Below are 18,660 nucleotides of genomic sequence, written 5' to 3'. Positions count from 1 at the left end.
ACAGAGCTGAGAGGCTCGGGTGCTAGCCGCGGGAGGGTTAGCGGGAAGGCCGGGTTCCCTGCCCTGGCCTCGGAGGAGGAGCCACCACCCCCGGAGTGATGCTGCTTCCACAGACTGGAAAATACTCGCCAGCTCCCTGACACACACTTGCACATTTCCATCCTCCTCGCCTCTACGATCCCCTGTAGTGAGAGCTTGGAAATCTCTGCCGCCTCTCCCTCCTCATTCCTGTTCCTGCGCCCGCCTAAACAACCGCACGCTGCATCTGCTCGTTGACTTTATTGGTGTTTGTCTTGTTTAAATCGTTCTGCCTCCTCACCCAGGTCTCCTAAAGAATACCCACACTGGACAGATTTTTTTTTTTTTCGGCTTGAAATTTTTCTTCAAGGGGAGGCCCTTAAATGCATATAGATACGTCAGGCGAACTGAAGTCTAACCAAATCCCAGCAGCAGCCCTTTCTGTCTTTTGAGATGGTAAAAATTCTCCCCAAATACCTCCAGTCCCTCTCAATCCTCTTAATCCTAGCCGGGCCTCTTCGTTTACAGCCACTGAAATAAATGAGTAAATGGCTCAGTTCAGAAAACAACCAGACCTGAGATCTGATGAGGCCGGCTGCGGTGGTCGTGAATGAAAATTGGAGACGCCTTGCTTGGAGAAATAGGGACAATCAAGTGGCACAAAGTCAAAAGGAGAGATGGAAAGCTGGGGACACTTTGGTACACAAAGTTACCATTAAAGTTTATTTCCCTTTTATCCAGATAGGTGACGCTACACTTTGCCAGTTACTAAAGGCTGCAGGTTTCTGCTCAGAAAATAATATCGAGGTTTCCAACATGTGTTTATTCACCAGGCGCGCGCACACAAGGTCTACCCCCAGAAGCAAGCACGACGACAGGAATGTCAAGCATTTAAACAAAGACAGGCATCCTTCCCTCTCCACCCACCGCCCCCCCCCCCCCCCGCCCCCCGCAACCATCCAAAGTCTGAGCTCCCAAAAAAGGATCTTTCTCCCGCTCTCCGGAGTTTGATGTTCTCTCTTCACTACTGCAGCCCGTCATGGTTTTTCAGAACAGAGTGGCTTTCTGGGCTCTCGTGTGTTTCCCAAGACCCCGATAACCCTCTCCTAACCAAGATGCTAAATCGCGAACCGGAGACACTTTCCGGGTGTAGGGGGTGCGGGGAGGACGTCGTCTGAGAGAGAGGGAGAAGGAGAAATCTATCCTGACACCAGCTCGAAAAGCTCTCACGCGTGAACTGGGCATTAGTTAAGGGAGGAGGAAATTTACCAGCCCGAGGGAGGGAAAACAAGTCCCCCAGGGAAGAAGACGGCGGTACTCGCTGGGGGGCATTGAGCTTTGGCTTAAAGAGGACTGGCTGGGATTGGGCATACTTTGAGCGGCCCCTGGAGCTGAGGCTGGGCTTTCCCGAGCGCGGACTCCGCGGCTGGCTGACGCTCCCTCCCGCCTCCTTACCCCGGGCCCTCCTCCCTCCCTCTCTCCCAGTGTGTAGTTTCGGCGGCTGGGCGGCTACTGCCTCCGCCGCTGCAGCAGCAGCGTCAGGGACAAGCCTGATCCGTGAGCGAGCGAGCTCCCAGCGGCAACCAGCACTTTGGGCAACTTGCGGGTTTCCTGCTCGCGGGTAGCGAACGGGAGCTTCCTACTAGCGGTGCAGTGTCTCCGAGCCGCTGCAGCCGGAGGGGCGGCGGGAGCGCCCGCACCAGACTCTCCCAGACGCGAAAGGGACGAGACAACTGCGGAATTCACCAGCCGTGCCAGGGCACTTCCGAGGCCACAAACGACTGGCACTTTTTCTCCCCTCGGCAAACTGGATTTTTTTTTTTTTTTAAAGCTACTTGGCAGCTGTCTCTGACTCCACCTCCCCTTCCACCCCCGCCCCGAAGCCTTTGGCTTTTCTTCGGAAATCCAGACAGAATTGGGCATCTTTGTTAATTGCCGTTGGGGACGCCCAGCCGCGCGCTTTCGCCGGCTAACGTCGCCTGTGCTCGGAGCCTGGTTTGCTCACCTTTGAACTGCAAAGGGATCAAGTTCAGCTCGAGTTGCCTGCATTGGGACTAAGAGGAAGGAGAGAGAGCGTGCAAGGGAGCGAGTGGGAGAGGGGGAAAGGGGAAAGGAGAGGAGGGAGGAGAGAGAGGAGGGAGGAGAGAGAAAGGGAGGGAGGGAGGGGAGGGATCGAGAGAGAGCGGAGAGAGAGAGAGAGGCTGCAATCTCCTCCCTGAATCGCGCACAGCGCTGCAGATCCCACTGCTCCGACATGCGGGCCGAATGCAGGTGAGAAAAGGCACGGACTCTGCGGCTGCGAACCCAAACTTGGGCACCGCACGGTGCGCACGGCTCAGCTTTCGCCCCCGCGGGCGAAAGGCTGCTGCGGTTTCAGGCGGCGGCTTCGTGACTAATGACCTTGCGCAGAGTTGTTAAGAAAAAAGAGAAACCCGCGCTCTCCGGGGTGAAAAGGGACTGACTCTCTGGGCGTCTCTGAACATGGCTCGGGCTTCTCTTTGGCGCGCCGGGGGGACCCGGACGCGGACCGCGCTGTGACGCGAGTAGTCTCCACTGCACCGTGCCCGAAGCGACGTGCCGGGGGATTTTTCATTCTCTCTCTCTTGACTGGCTCCCCTGCTGCCTGAGCAGAGTTGGAGTTAAGACTGGCTTGTTGCTGGCCCCAGCGCCTGGTGCAGGAAGCGACTCACGTTTGCCTGGGCGGCCGGAGTCGGAGCAGAGCTTGGGTTTGGAGTGAGTGCCTGGAACGTGAATTGGACTCAACTCGAGTAGCAGCAAAGACCGGCGGGCTGGCAGGCGGGGGAGGCTGCAGGCTCGTTCCCCACCTCTTCCCAGCCCCACTGCCCGTCTGCCGGAGCGGTTCTGGCCCCTTCCGACAGAGCAGGGACGAGAGCCGGGGATTCTCCGCTCGCTGCGGGGATGACTCTGGGTGGGGGTGGGGGGGCGAACCCGCGGCGCGCAGTGTCCCGTGAACTGTGAGTACTGCGACTGAACGGCGGCCGGCGAGCGGGCGATTAGCACCCATTGCATGAATTATGAAACAATAACTTTCGGAAGAAGCAGGAGGAAAAAAAAAGCATCTATCTCTGCCCTCCCACCCCCATTCCCGGCCGACTCTCCACGCCGCTTTTGCCCCCTCCCTCCCCTCTCTCTCGCTCCTTCCTTTCCGGGAGAGGGGAGAGGACTGGGAGGAGGGCAGGCGGCCGGCCCCGCAGGAGGGGGGCGCCGAGGGGCCTGTGGTTAGAAGGAGCAGTAGCAGCAGCAGCAGGAGAAGATGCTGAGGATGCGGACCGCAGGATGGGCGCGCGGCTGGTGCTTGGGCTGTTGCCTCCTCCTGCCGCTCTCGCTCAGCCTGGCGGCCGCCAAGCAGCTCCTCCGGTACCGGCTGGCCGAGGAGGGCCCCGCCGACGTCCGCATCGGCAACGTGGCTTCAGACCTGGGCATCGTGACCGGATCGGGTGAGGTGACTTTCAGCCTGGAGTCCGGCTCCGAGTACCTGAAGATCGACAACCTCACGGGCGAGCTGAGCACGAGCGAGCGGCGCATCGACCGCGAGAAGCTGCCCCAGTGTCAGATGATCTTCGACGAGAACGAGTGCTTCCTGGACTTCGAGGTGTCGGTGATCGGGCCCTCGCAGAGCTGGGTGGACCTGTTTGAGGGTCGGGTCATCGTGCTCGACATCAACGACAACACGCCCACCTTCCCGTCGCCCGTGCTCACGCTCACGGTGGAGGAGAACCGGCCGGTGGGCACACTCTACCTGCTGCCCACCGCCACTGACCGCGACTTCGGCCGCAACGGCATCGAGCGCTACGAGCTGCTCCAGGAGCCGGGAGGCGGCGGCAGCGGCGGCGAGAGCCGGCGCGCCGGGGCGGCCGACAGCGCCCCCTATCCCGGGGGCGCCGGGAACGGCGCGAGCGGCGGCGGCTCGGGAGGCTCCAAGCGGCGGCTGGACGCACCAGAGGGCGGCGGCGGCACCAACCCCGGCGGCCGCAGCAGCGTGTTCGAGCTGCAGGTGGCAGACACCCCGGATGGCGAGAAGCAGCCACAGCTGATCGTGAAGGGGGCGCTGGACCGCGAACAGCGCGACTCCTACGAGCTGACCCTGCGGGTGCGCGACGGCGGCGACCCGCCTCGCTCCTCGCAGGCCATCCTACGGGTCCTCATCACCGACGTGAACGACAACAGCCCCCGCTTCGAGAAGAGCGTGTACGAGGCCGACTTGGCTGAGAACAGCGCCCCGGGGACCCCCATCCTGCAACTGCGCGCAGCTGACTTGGACGTGGGGGTCAATGGGCAGATCGAGTATGTGTTCGGGGCGGCCACTGAGTCGGTGAGGCGACTGCTGCGCCTTGACGAGACGTCCGGCTGGCTCAGCGTCCTGCACCGGATCGACCGCGAGGAGGTGAACCAGCTGCGCTTCACGGTCATGGCCCGCGACCGTGGGCAGCCCCCCAAGACCGACAAGGCCACCGTAGTCCTTAACATCAAAGACGAGAATGACAATGTGCCATCCATTGAAATCCGCAAGATTGGGCGCATCCCCCTCAAGGACGGGGTGGCCAATGTGGCCGAGGACGTTCTGGTCGACACCCCCATCGCTCTGGTGCAGGTGTCCGACCGAGACCAAGGCGAGAACGGGGTGGTCACCTGCACCGTGGTGGGCGACGTGCCCTTCCAGCTCAAGCCAGCCAGCGACACCGAGGGCGACCAGAACAAGAAAAAGTACTTTTTGCACACCTCGACCCCTCTGGACTATGAGACCACCCGGGAGTTCAACGTGGTCATCGTGGCGGTGGACTCAGGCAGCCCCAGCCTCTCGAGCAACAACTCCCTGATTGTGAAGGTGGGAGACACGAACGACAACCCGCCTGTGTTCGGCCAGTCGGTGGTGGAGGTTTACTTCCCTGAGAACAACATCCCGGGCGAGAGGGTGGCCACAGTGCTGGCGACAGACGCAGACAGCGGAAAGAACGCTGAGATCGCCTACTCCCTGGACTCCTCTGTAATGGGGATCTTTGCCATCGATCCCGATTCTGGGGACATCCTGGTCAATACGGTGCTGGACCGCGAGCAGACTGACAGGTATGAGTTTAAAGTTAACGCCAAAGACAAAGGCATCCCCGTGCTGCAGGGCAGCACTACGGTGATTGTGCAGGTGGCTGATAAGAATGACAATGACCCTAAGTTTATGCAGGATGTCTTCACCTTTTATGTGAAAGAAAACTTGCAGCCCAACAGCCCTGTGGGGATGGTCACCGTGATGGATGCTGACAAGGGGCGGAATGCAGAGATGAGTCTGTACATAGAGGAGAACAGTAACATTTTTTCTATTGAAAATGACACGGGGACCATTTACTCCACAATGTCTTTTGACCGGGAACATCAGACCACATACACTTTCAGAGTCAAGGCTGTGGATGGGGGAGATCCTCCCAGATCTGCCACAGCTACAGTCTCGCTTTTTGTGATGGATGAAAATGACAATGCTCCCACAGTTACCGTTCCCAAAAACATTTCCTACACTTTACTGCCACCTTCGAGTAATGTCAGGACAGTAGTAGCTACAGTGTTGGCAACAGACAGTGATGATGGCATCAATGCAGACCTGAACTACAGCATTGTTGGAGGGAATCCCTTCAAGCTGTTTGAAATTGATCCCACTAGTGGTGTGGTTTCCTTAGTGGGAAAACTCACCCAAAAGCATTATGGCTTGCACAGGTTGGTGGTGCAAGTGAATGACAGTGGGCAGCCTTCCCAGTCCACCACGACTCTGGTGCATGTGTTTGTCAATGAAAGTGTTTCTAATGCAACTGTGATTGACTCCCAGATAGCTAGAAGTTTGCACACCCCACTCACCCAGGATATAGCTGGCGACCCAAGCTATGAAATTAGCAAGCAGAGACTCAGTATTGTCATTGGCGTGGTTGCTGGCATTATGACGGTGATTCTAATCATCTTAATTGTAGTGATGGCAAGGTACTGCAGGTCCAAAACTAAAAATGGCTATGAAGCTGGCAAAAAAGATCACGAAGACTTTTTTACACCCCAACAGCATGACAAATCTAAAAAGCCTAAAAAGGACAAGAAAAACAAAAAATCTAAGCAGCCTCTCTACAGCAGCATTGTCACTGTAGAGGCTTCTAAACCAAATGGACAGAGGTATGATAGTGTCAATGAGAAGCTGTCAGATAGCCCAAGCATGGGGCGATACAGATCCGTTAATGGTGGGCCTGGCAGTCCTGACCTGGCAAGGCATTACAAATCTAGTTCCCCATTGCCTACTGTTCAGCTTCATCCCCAGTCACCAACTGCAGGAAAAAAGCACCAGGCCGTACAAGATCTACCACCAGCCAACACATTTGTGGGAGCAGGAGACAACATTTCAATTGGATCAGATCACTGCTCTGAGTACAGCTGTCAAACCAATAACAAGTACAGCAAACAGGTAAGATGTATCCCAAATATATTTAAACATCCCTGGGAGGGTTAATAACTCTGAGACAGATTATCTTCTGTAAGGTTTTGTCTTCTCGTTTTTAAAGTTATTAAAATTTTAACAGTAGGAATTTAATGTTAATTTTTGCACCATTAATTTAGCAAAGGCCATCCGCGAGAGGTGTACCACTGTATTTTGCAAGTTAGAATTAAGGTTCACTGAACTACTGAAGGAAGTATTCAGAGTAGGCAGTGTTTTGTAGTTCTCTTTGCACTTGACATCCCTAATTCATACTACATTTTTTGTTTCCAGAATAAATATGTATGTATTACTTAGATGGTTAGTTTTCACCTGAAATTATTTTTCTTTTGTGGCAACTAAGTGGATAATTGCATCCAGAGAAGAAGTTTCTAAAGTTACTACTGTTGTCTATGCAAATTGGATACCATCAAAGTTTTAGCTATGTTATTTTCAATGTAGGATTTTACAGATAAATAGATGCTGAATCATGCAGACGTAGTACTAAGTCTGAGATACTGAAATACTGACTACTTTGATGAAAATGCTGGTTTAAAAATATTTACTGATATGCAAATGTCATGCAAAACACCACTTCCAATCTTTAATATCTATAATCATCGATACCTATAACAATTAGTATTCCATAATGATATGCAGTCACCATTTGCATACTTCCTGTTTGGTATTAAAAGTTTGCAAACAAAAATGCATTGCATGAGCCATGTATTATTTAAGCCAAGTAATGAAAGTATTCATGATTGATGTACCGTCTGCAAGACTCTTTTGGCATGCATTATGATATCTTGAGAATGTAAAGATTATGTGGAATATTTGACATAATTGTTTCTCAGTGAAATGTAGAAACAGTAAAAAATACATATATTCTGAGGTGGAACTTAAGCAAAACTGAAATTTATTTTTGAAAGTTTTCCTTGTGTGATATACAATCCTCAGAAAGTTTACTTTGTATACCCACCAAAGTTTTCCACACATAAATAAGATCTTTTGGAAAGGGCTGTGTCTCATGGTACAGCAACCTCAGCTAATAAAACATTACATATTTCTTACTGTCAGAACCCATCTCAAGAAACACAGTTATAACTGTCAATCTAATTTCTATTAAATATGCTTTGCATGTGGAATGTGGAATCTCAGAAGAACTGAGGCAAAGGAAAAAGTTATTTTATAGCCTCATTGAAGATGTTATAGAAAGAGATATTAATTCTTTATTGCTTTCATGACTGCTGAAAATAGTTTTTTAAATAAATATTTTCTATGTATAGTACTTTACTGTAGCTATTCAGATAAGGAGGAACAGTCTGAATATGCTTTTATATCTAATAACAAATGCAATCCAAGAAAACACCAGTTCGAACTACATTTGCATTAAATGGCTTTTGAAAATATGTCCTTTGGTGTATATGAATTTGAATTATTTATTTATTTTAAACCAACATTTAACATAGTGGAGTGTTTATATCTGTTGTATTATTGTGTTACATGGAGTTAGAAGCTGATTTTTGTATTGTTTTGGTGCTTTTATCAGTTTTGTAAACAAGGAAGATTCTAGCTAAAATGGTAGCACTTTTTACAGATTACTTATAAACACTCCAAAATAAATTGAGATTTGTAGACATTTCTCTAGAAAATAGTAACACATAATGCAAAGGAGTGTGAAGAGCTCTGTCTGCAGAATATTTACATCTCGGTTCTTATCCTAATGGTACTTCTGTCCTGTGGCTGGATAGCATTTGCATTCTAAATTGTGTAATCTTATGCTTTTGAGCGGACATATCAAGTGACACTTTTACCGATATTTTATGCAAACAGTTCATATGTTCTGTGCTGTCACTTAAGCTTCGTTTGGCTCATCAGATGAGGTTAGCTCTATGTTCTTGAATATTTAAAACAGCTAATATCAAGACTGTTGGCATCCTGTTTGAAAGGCAAAGTGATATGCTTATAAATAAACTAATATATGGTGTTAGCCTTGTAACTGAGTAAAGCAGTCCATATTCCAAAAGAGAAAACCCTCAAAGCAATTGGAATGAATCACACAGTTTGCCAAAAGTGACTTTGGAAAACTTTTCTGTCATTAGGTATTCAAAAGAAGTACACACTTTTAATCACAAGTAAATAGCTGACCTAAAATGAAATAAAGGCAAATGAAACACATTGCCCTTAATGTAATTAGTAATAGTAATGGATATGCTTCATCCTCTCAATATTACTGTCAGAGGACAAGGGATCCATTTACAAAGTTACATTCCGTTTTGACATCTGACATAAATAGAATGCTTTTTATTCTGCTTTTTGTTTATGCCATAAGTAGATAATTTCCTATTTTTATTTTTAAAATATATGCACTTTAATTTTTACGGAACTGCCAAAATATATTTTCTTTGATTAAACCTGATTTAATCAAAGAAAAAAAAAAGAATACAGGTTTTCGTGGTAATTTCCTTCTTTTGATAAATGGATTTATCTAAGGTAAAATTAGACCGTTGTATTCTTTCAATTCCATATAGCAGGGTCTAATTTAAAAATTGAGATTTCATTTTACATAAAGCCTTCATTTTATTTATAGTTTTCCTGAATTGCCTTATTGCAGTTCTTTATTTGTGAAAAAATTCAAGTGATGTTTCTTAAGAATGTTATCTTTATGAAAATTAGACATTTTAAAGTGTTGTACCTAAGTCCTGTTGTTTTCATTATAATAGGTTAAGCAGCTTTGTAGAAATGGAAGTTTGAAAATAATACTCTCCCTTAACCTCTTACTTTTTGTTTTGTTTACATAGACTTGAGAGGCATTCAAATCAAGCTTCTATAGTTACTCTTTGGCAGACTCTAGGAGATGTGTGTGGTAGAGTTGCTGGAATTATTTCCAAAATTCACACTTTAGAAAAACTCACTGATGATGTAGCCCAAGCTTTCATAGTTCATACCTTTGCATTTCAAACAAAAAAGCCTTTGCTCTCAACTAAATAATGTGTTTAGTTGAGCAAAATGTGGATCATTGACAGCATTACTAAGTATCCACTTTTCTGTTTCATTCTTCCTTGGTAAACCTAGTCTTGGTGGTTGTTAAACTTTTGTGAACTAGAAGTACAAATGTGCTTTTCATTCATAACATAAAGGCAAATGCGTTCTATTTTTCTGTTTAAGTCTTAGGTATTTTACTATGTGCTAAGCATTTTTCAGTTTTCTTTTAAAATAATGTAATCCCCCCAAAGAATAATAGTATGAAAAGTACAGTTACTATTTTGCTTATTATTCTCGAATTCTATTGAGCTTATCCTTGATATGCTGTTATTTAGGTAATGCACTTACAAGTAAAAATTTTATTGTATTTAGTAAATGGAAAGTAAGGTAATTTATTTTTGGCAAGAACTTAGCTTGAATAAACATCCATTTTAAAATCTATTTGCAGCTGATCCTGAAATACAAATAATTTACATTAACTTCAGTGACAGTTTCACAGTTTGTCTTCATAATGTTCTCTTTAATGATCAAATTATGTTCAATATATTCATTGTATACTTAGTGAAAAAATATGGGAGAACTTATCTTTTTAATTGCTTCAATTTTGGAAGCAAATGGTTGACTTGCTAAGCAATAAGAAAACTAAATATCAATTCATTTACGTTTGTGTGTGTGGGTGTGTGTGTATGTGTATATATATACATATATACATAGAGAGAGAGTATATATATATTCTTTAGTGGAAATGCATCTACATAGTGATGCCAACCATAACTTCCAGTGCTTATTCTGTAAGCATAATTTTTACAATGTGTTTCTCTTGTCTATAACCAAGGATGTTTTCATAAGGCACAATGAATCTGCATGTGGTGAAATTTCTGTTACATTTGGCCTGATACCATAAGCAAAAGACTAATAGCTGATGGAAGTTAGGCTGTGTCTTTACTCATCTAGTAAAGCAACATTATCTGGATCTCTGGATGTCTATGAAATAAGGAAAATGTCATCCATTGATTTGATCAGCGATGAATTTGCCAATTTCTATGGAAGTCCTCATGATTATTTGAACCTTATCCAAAACTTATCCTAAACCAATTAATGACTTAGCTATAAGAACACAAAATCAGTTTAAATACTTTAATAAATCACCTAGTACAATAAATAGAGCAAAATCATTTTTTCTTATCTATCTTTGAGTAATTACATATCTCATATGTGGAAAAGCATGAACAAGTTTTATATCACAAACTGTACACACAGAGACATATACACACATATTCGTGCATACCATTTATAGCTGTATTAGTCTTATTTAGTCATGATGTTTATAGATTAATATGTGAAAATATCTGAACTTAAACATACACAATGTTGAAATAAAATATACTATAATCAACATTTTAATGACTGTACCTAAAATCACTAACATCATCACATTTTAGAATTACGAGGTGTTAAACAGTCCCCTCATTTTAATAGAAGAGGAGACTGAGGCCCAGCATGAAACAGTGACTTGACTGGGATTACAAAATTATTGGGGATATAATGTGGACTAGAGTCCAAGTTATGGAATGTAGTGTCCAGTATTCTTGTTTATCTGATCATATCACCTTTGGGGGGAAAAAACTGAATTTCTGTAACTTTCTCTGTATTTCAATTGCAGTAGAAATCTGTTGAAATTTACTTACTTATTTATGACTATATATTTGGCTATGAAGATTGACATCTTTACAATAGACTATAATTCTGCTTTAGGCTCCAGTTCTTCTGTGTAAAATTATCTAGGAAAATATAATTCAAAATTTACAGAATTTTAAAAGAAGTTAATAATTCTTTTCCCTCATATAAGATTGTAATTGATAACATAGAGTAAAGCATCTTAACATGGTTAAGAACGTATATTCTGTTGACAGAATTTTTAATATTAGCACAACAGTGATAACAGACATAAGTTCCTTCCTAGCATTTAGTATATTTCAATAAAAATTCACTTAAATAGAAAAGAATTAAAACATTCCACACATTATGTATGAAACATTTTATGCATTCTAATTGTGATAGTCTTTTACCTTTTCCATCAATATTGATAATTACTTTTGGCTTCTGGGCTTGTTCGCATTTTATCAACTTCGCACATACATTTTCTTCTGGTAGCATCCTTAACACACAGTCATGCACGAATGTTTTCTCTTAATTTGTTTTCTAGCAAGTTTTTAGAAGAATAATCCATTTTGTTAGTTTTCAGTTGGATTGCTTCCTTAGTAGGCAGTTAGCCAATCTAGTGTACTAGATTCTAAATTTGCACAGTGACAAAATATAAATTATTGAATCTATTAATTTTAAACATAAAATCTGAACTATTTTTAAAACTAAATATCGTGTGACAAAGACATTACTTCATCATAGCAATCTACTCCATTAGACATTTTAACATCTTTTCTTTCCTGGGAGGGTGTGGTGGTGGAGGTTATGTAGGAGATTTAGTATAATATAACGAATTTTGTTTTAAATAGTTATGTATAAGGAGTATATAACCGATTTCTAGACTATGGTAAGGTTTCCCATTCATTTATTTACTATGACTCTAAAGAAATAGTAAGAGCTGTTCCCATACATCTAGAGTAAGCTTTGCTTTTCTTATTTTTAAAAAAATCCTTAGAATCTTTTCTAAAGCAGTGACTCTTTTGCGGTACATTACACAGTGCTTTATTTAGCATTAGTGTTGTGGGAAAAATCACATTCTAAGAAGAATTTAGCTGAAACCACTAAAACTAATCTTAATTATCACTTCTGGTGAATTAATGTTTTAAAGGCAGAATAAAGGTTTATTTTCAGGAATGCAGTGATGTTTGTATTGAACTCTAATGCTGTGTACATCAAAAAGCTATTAAAACTCCCAAATAGGATTCCTCTGACAAGTTAACTTCCCCCACCCCCAATCGTATTTATTATTTACAAACACAGAATTGGCATTAAAGTTTTTCTCTGCTCCTAAATCTCTACTATAGCTTTCCAATTGGGCATAAGACATTGGGGAAAATTTCTTTATCGATTTTTTTTTTACCTGCATAAATCTTTATTTTCCTTCTTTCAGATGCGTCTACATCCATACATTACTGTGTTTGGCTGAATTCCACTCTAATATGATGCTCCATTATGCACCATACTGTGATGACCTTTCTACTCCGAAACCTGCTGGAGCCTGCCCTTGGCCGTGGGGTGTCAGCCAATCACTGCTTGTTCCACTTGTTGTACATTTTATGTTTGAGTCTTTTTCTTTCTCATATGCGGAAAAATAGCATGAAAATAAAATAAATGTATGAAATAGTATTAATGCAGGAATGTGCTACTAATGGATGTCTGAGTCACCAGGAATTCCATTCTTAAAGAGGAGGTTAGTACCTATTAGACTTAATAGTGACGTCTTCAAAAAATCCAAAAACATATTGCAACAATAAGTTTGAGACTTTGTGTGAACAAAGGGAAATTCACTGTCTTATGCCTTTGTCTTTAATACATTAAATACTGATTTTGAATAAAAATCTAAATTGATCAATATTTTTATGTGCCATGTAATCACAGACCAGTCAGATAGTTCTGTTAGGGTGAAGGATAATACCTTTTGCTCATTCTGTGCATGTATTTTTAAATGCTGTTTTGTGTGTTTGTGTGTTTCCATATGTGTGTGTGTGTGTGTGTGTATATATATATATATGTATATATGCTAGAACTTTGAGCAATATTTATAAAATATTATCTGTAAAGCAAGTTTGAGAAACTAATTTTTTATATTTATAATGGGCACGGATTGACTTTTTTCTTAATTTTGAAATAGACTAAAATATTTATATCATTTTTGAATTTATTTTTTAATTCCTTAAGAAAATTTAGAACTTTTCCATTTGATTTGCTAAAGTCACTGTAGTCACATTCGGAAGGAATATGTGGCTTTCTCTTCTTTATGGACTATATTCCTCAGAAGTCCATATTTATTAAACATCCTGTTTGATGTCAGATAACATAAACTCAGGCAGCTTCAAAGAGTTCAATATGTTGCATATTGTTGAGAGAGTAAGTGACTGAATTTTAGTTGTATAAGCAATATTATAGGTAGGTCAGAGAGTCCTCTGCATGGCCCCTCTATCTCTTTATGTTTATATGTTTATGTCTTTATTTGTTATGTCGTATGTGTTTATGAGCCTAGAAAATAAGTGTTCCATATGTAACATTTAATAATTTTATAATACATACTATGCTGACTGCCCTGTTAGAATTTTCCATAAATTTTGGAAGTAAGAATGCCAAATTCTCAAGATCTTTTGGTGAATCACTCTCAATATAAGAGCTGTTTAATACAAATAAATAAATAAATATTGGAAGGACATTGGAAGTGATAGGAAATGCACTATAACCCCTGTGAATCTCTAATGTATACCTGAGGATTTTTATTTCATAAGCTGTGTATTTAATCTCACAAAAGGGGAATTTTCAGAAACATCATTGCAAATACAGTAAGATTTCTGCATAAAACTTAATTATCCTTAACCTCCCATTTTGTTTCGGACACAAGGACTAGTGTGAAAGGAACCTGTACCAATGTCTGCTTCTTGAAAATGCTTGATTTCCTCATTCCAAGTAGTAAACGTCACTAGACATACTTCAAATGTAAAGCCTTAACAAGTCACATCAACTGAAAAACAAATTACAGAAAAAACAAAGTCTAGAATTTTGGGTTAATTTAATGTACAATCACATAGAAGTGATATTTATGAATGCCTTCACAAAGAAGAACATTGTAGGTTAGCATTTTCTAAATAGGTTGCAACACACTCTTGAAGTATGAATCAATTTATTGAGTCTCTACCACAATTGGAAAAGTACAAAATAAAATAGAGAAATACAGAGTACATCACCCATAGTAACAGTAAATATTGTCTTGTGCAATTTTTGTTTCAGTTGTGTTTGTGTGGAGGTGTGTGTTTCTGTTCTTGGTTGTTACGTTAAAAATCTGTCTTACTGTGGAAGCAGTCGAAAATGTTTGAGAACCAGCACTCTAGACTGGGGTAGTAAGTTATGGCTATTTACTATTACGATTGGAAAAACATAGTAAATCAAAGCAGGAAAAAAAAAAAATGCTAACACTCCCAAGGATTTTAGTGTACTATTAAGCTTAATCAGAATGATCAACAGCATGCTGATTACAGCAACATTTATCAACAGCAGAAAGCTTTTGAGAAGTCTGTTATCATTCCTCTACTATTCTTGTGATTAAAAAAAAATCTTTGAACACATGCCATTGTTTTATTAAACAGATGCAGACTCCCAGTCCCCCTTCCCAGTCCCTTAACACACCCAGCGCCTCCCCAATTACTCCTCACCCAGTTGTTGCTATCAAACTCAGGTCTCTAGGTCAGTAAATCTCCTTTGTAATTACTGGAACGTACCATTTACGGAAGTGCCTGTGGACAGTGGACAGATGAAGACAGAGCAAACCACATATTATCCTATATATTTTAGCATGTGGATATTTTATTTTAAACTAGAAGACAATAGTTAATTCTCCATTTCAAAATCTGAGAAGGAATATGAGATGCTAGAGACTGGTCTATTTTAGAGTAGTTCATCCTTTGGGTAACGTTTCCTTGATCTATCAGTACTGGTCCTGGTACTAAAAGAATAATAAGATAGAGTCTTTGGCCTCAGGGAATTAATGTATTATGAAGATGATAACAGGGCAGAAAAAGAATAGTTTATTTTATTTAGAAATTTTATTTTTTTAAGAGACAAATGTCTCATTATGTTGCCCAGGTTGGATTCGATCCCCTGGCCTCAGGGGATCCTTCTGCCTCAGCCTCTGAGTAGCTGGGAGTACAGGTGTCCACCACGACAGCGGGCAGAAAAATAGGAGTTTATATTTGTATCATGCCTCTTATGTTTCAAAACATTGAATGCGTGTTTGCTTACTTGTACCTCAGAACAAGCTGTGAGGAAGACCACCAGTATTCTGAGGTGAGGGTACTGAAATAATGGACAGCTTTTTCACGACTCTGATGGAACTAGCCAGCTTAATAACTTTATAATGTCTATGAAAAAATATTCGGTCATAATTCAAGAGTACCGAAAACATTTGAGGGAAGTTTTGAAATGTATGTTTTGGAATATAGAAGAATTCCTTAAAACAGGTCCAGTTTTTCAAACTTTTTGAGTCACAAACTGCACTTCATACTACAAACAAAACAAAACAAAACAAAACAAAAACACTTGCTGGTATAATTTGGGATCCAATTTCGACGAGGCTTATAAACTACAGCCACATATGTGATTAAAAAACAAAACCCTCAAGAATTAGGCAAATCACTTTATAACTCTAACTTTATTTTTTAGGTTATCTTAAAAGAAAACCTACCAAAGTCTTTTGGGAGCAATTCCACAGTGGGAAACATCTCTCTGGGAATAATTTTCTATCTGCAACTTTGCAAAACACTTTTCTTTGATGTGCCTGATTTTTTTAATCCATTCGTTTTCTAGAAAATGTATTAATCTTCTGTATCTTTTTTTTTTTTTTTTGAGATGGAGTCTGGCTCTGTGGCTCAGGCTGGAGTGGAGCAGCACAGGCTCGGCTTAGTTCAACCTCTGCCCCCCCAGGTTCAAGCAATTCTCCTGCCTGAAACTCCCTACTAGCTGGGAATACAGGTGCTTGCCACCATGCCTGGCTACTTTTTTGTATTTTTAGTAGAAATAGGGTTTCACCATGTTGGTCAGGCTGGTCTCGAACTCCTGACCTCAAGTGATCAACCCACCTCGGCATCCCAAAGTGCTGGGATTACAGGCATGAGCTACCACGCCTGGCCATGATTTTCTATATCTTTAGTACACACGGCAAAGCTTTGGAGTGAAGATACAGCAACAACTAGAATAAGTTTCCTGACTTCGTACATAGGGCAATTAAGAAATAATATATATGAGGCAAGGGAGACATGAAGCTCAGAGGGACTGCCCTCAAGTCTTTTCTTGCCATCACAGTATTTTCAGTGTCCAGTAGAGTGCTGGGCTTAGAGGAGGCACTCATAAATGTTTGTTGAACAAATAAACAAAAGGCCTGGGCTTTGTTGCTAGGTAGCCTGCAGATCCATCCACATTGGATTGTTGGAATATGGTGTGGCTATTTTATATCAGGCTCTGAGAGCCTCATCGTTGCTGTTTTCTGCCCCAGCTGGGTGGGTGTCTCCAAGATGAAAGTCTACCTGCTGTGTTGGCCGGAGTCCCTGCCTTCCTTGTGTGGTGTGTGACCCTTGTTTCGGTAGCACATGGGCAATTCTCTGATCTCCCCACTTCCCTTCTCCTTGGTGGTGTAAGCACGGAAGCCTTAGACAAGCTAAACTAAAGCAAATGTTTGAGGCAAGTAAGAGACACACTGGTCGTGCAGTACACTTTGACATTTTGAGGGGGTACGAAGAACAACCACAAAAACATACAGATTTTTAGCATTTTTCTGAATATCATTATCTGGAGAAGATATAGATACATGTGCACACAAACACACGCACGAATCTCTGTTTTCGTCAGCTGATATGTTCCTGCAGATATTATTCAGTCTAATGTCAGGCAGTCTTTTTTTTTTTTTTTTTTTTTTTTTTTTGAGACAGAGTCTGGCTCTGTCGCCCAGGCTGGAGTGCAGTGGCGCAATCTCGGCTCACTGCAAGCTCCGCCTCCTGGGTTCCCGCCATTCTCCTGCCTCAGCCTCCCGAGTAGCTGGGACTACAGGCGCCCGCCACCTCGCCCGGCTAGTTTTTTGTATTTTTTAGTAGAGACGGGGTTTCACCGTGTTAGCCAGGATGGTCTCGATCTCCTGACCTCGTGATCTACCCGTCTGGGCCTCCCAAAGTGCTGGGATTACAGGCTTGAGCCACCGCGCCCAGCCAAGCAGTCATGTTTAAAGGTGAGGCGGGGCATATCCTGGTTTACTAAGCAAAGAGGAATATGCTGTATCTTGAGAGCAATGGGCAGTGATTTGAGAGCAGAGCGATGCCTTGCAACTGAAAGTCACTTCTAAGCAGCCCAGAATATTCGAAGGACTCCTCTTTTAAAGTGTAAACGACCATAAGTGATCTCTGAAGGAGTTTGGTTCAGCCTTTAGCTCGCTAGGGTGTAAGCTGCTCTAAGTGGATAACTAGATCAGTCACTCACAAAGATCAATAGTCCTTAAGAAACGGGAATTTTGATTGGGGCCTTGAGGAAAGATGGGTAACCTTGAGTAGCTTAGATGACGGAGACTGTTAAGGTGTTTTGAATTCTAGTGAGGAGTTGGGGAGGTAGGGTGAGATTATATCAGAGAAGGATGTTCAAGCCTGACAAAAGCAAATGTTTGTGGCCTGGAATTTTGGACCAGGGCCTTGGTGATCATAAGGATGCCAGTAAACATCATGCGATATGATTGCAAGATTAATGTGAAGAAGTAGGAAACCTTCACTTCCTCCCATTTAGACCAAGTGGCTTGTTTGGGCTTGGTTTTTGTTTTCATACGAGAATATCCAGTCTAACTGCTTTGTCTCCATTCATTTTCTGCTCATACTTATGGGAGAAAGAGGGGAATAAAGAAGAAAAAAGGGAAAAAGAAAGTGGAAAAACTGCATGGCACCATACCTGCCTCCTCTCTACTGTTGTATTAGACAAGTGTAGCAAAAATAGTTACCACTTTTTAACACATTATTGCCACGCCGTGGTTTCTTACCCTAACTTAACTGGAGGAGGCTGAGACTTAAAGAGGATAACAAAGGCCTGTTTTTCACTGTTGGAGGAAACTTGAAAAACTACAAATGACAAAAATTTGTGGAATATTTAGAGCAGACCAGATGTAAAGGGCTCTCCTACCCCATACTGGTTGGATGGACTAAGTATTTCAATAATTTGAGAGATAATATATTTCATTTATATTAATATGTAATAGATAATATATTTCATTTATAAAAATATGTAAAAAATATAAATATAGGCCGGGCGCGGTGGCTCAAGCCTGTAATCCCAGCACTTTGGGAGGCCGAGACGGGCGAATCACGAGGTCAGGAGATCGAGACCATCCTGGCTAACATGGTGAAACCCCGTCTCTACTAAAAAATACAAAAAACTAGCCGGGCGAGGTGGCGGGCGCCTGTAGTCCCAGCTACTCGGGAGGCTGAGGCAGGAGAATGGCGTAAACCCGG

General features: G+C 42.7%; 1 protein-coding gene across 3 annotated transcripts in view; it reads left to right on the top strand.

Annotated features, from left to right (window-relative positions):
• Positions 1-2,235: 2,235 nt before the first annotated feature.
• Positions 2,236-18,660, top strand: part of PCDH7 (protocadherin 7) — a 429,792-nt gene continuing 413,367 nt past the window's right edge. For 2 of the 3 annotated variants that reach the window (XM_023223064.3, XM_023223063.3), the window contains exon 1: positions 2,236-6,466. In XM_023223064.3, the coding sequence (XP_023078832.1) occupies positions 3,293-6,466 (3,174 nt within the window). In that variant the 5' untranslated portion in view covers positions 2,236-3,292. Of the gene's footprint in view, positions 6,467-12,554; positions 14,736-18,660 lie in introns of those variants that run through there. The other variant, XM_023223065.2, reaches the window with a different exon arrangement.

This window comes from Piliocolobus tephrosceles, chromosome 3 (genome assembly GCF_002776525.5).
Source record: "Piliocolobus tephrosceles isolate RC106 chromosome 3, ASM277652v3, whole genome shotgun sequence".
In the NCBI taxonomy this organism is placed as follows: domain Eukaryota; kingdom Metazoa; phylum Chordata; class Mammalia; order Primates; family Cercopithecidae; genus Piliocolobus; species Piliocolobus tephrosceles.
This window is presented reverse-complemented; position numbering and strand designations above follow the sequence as displayed.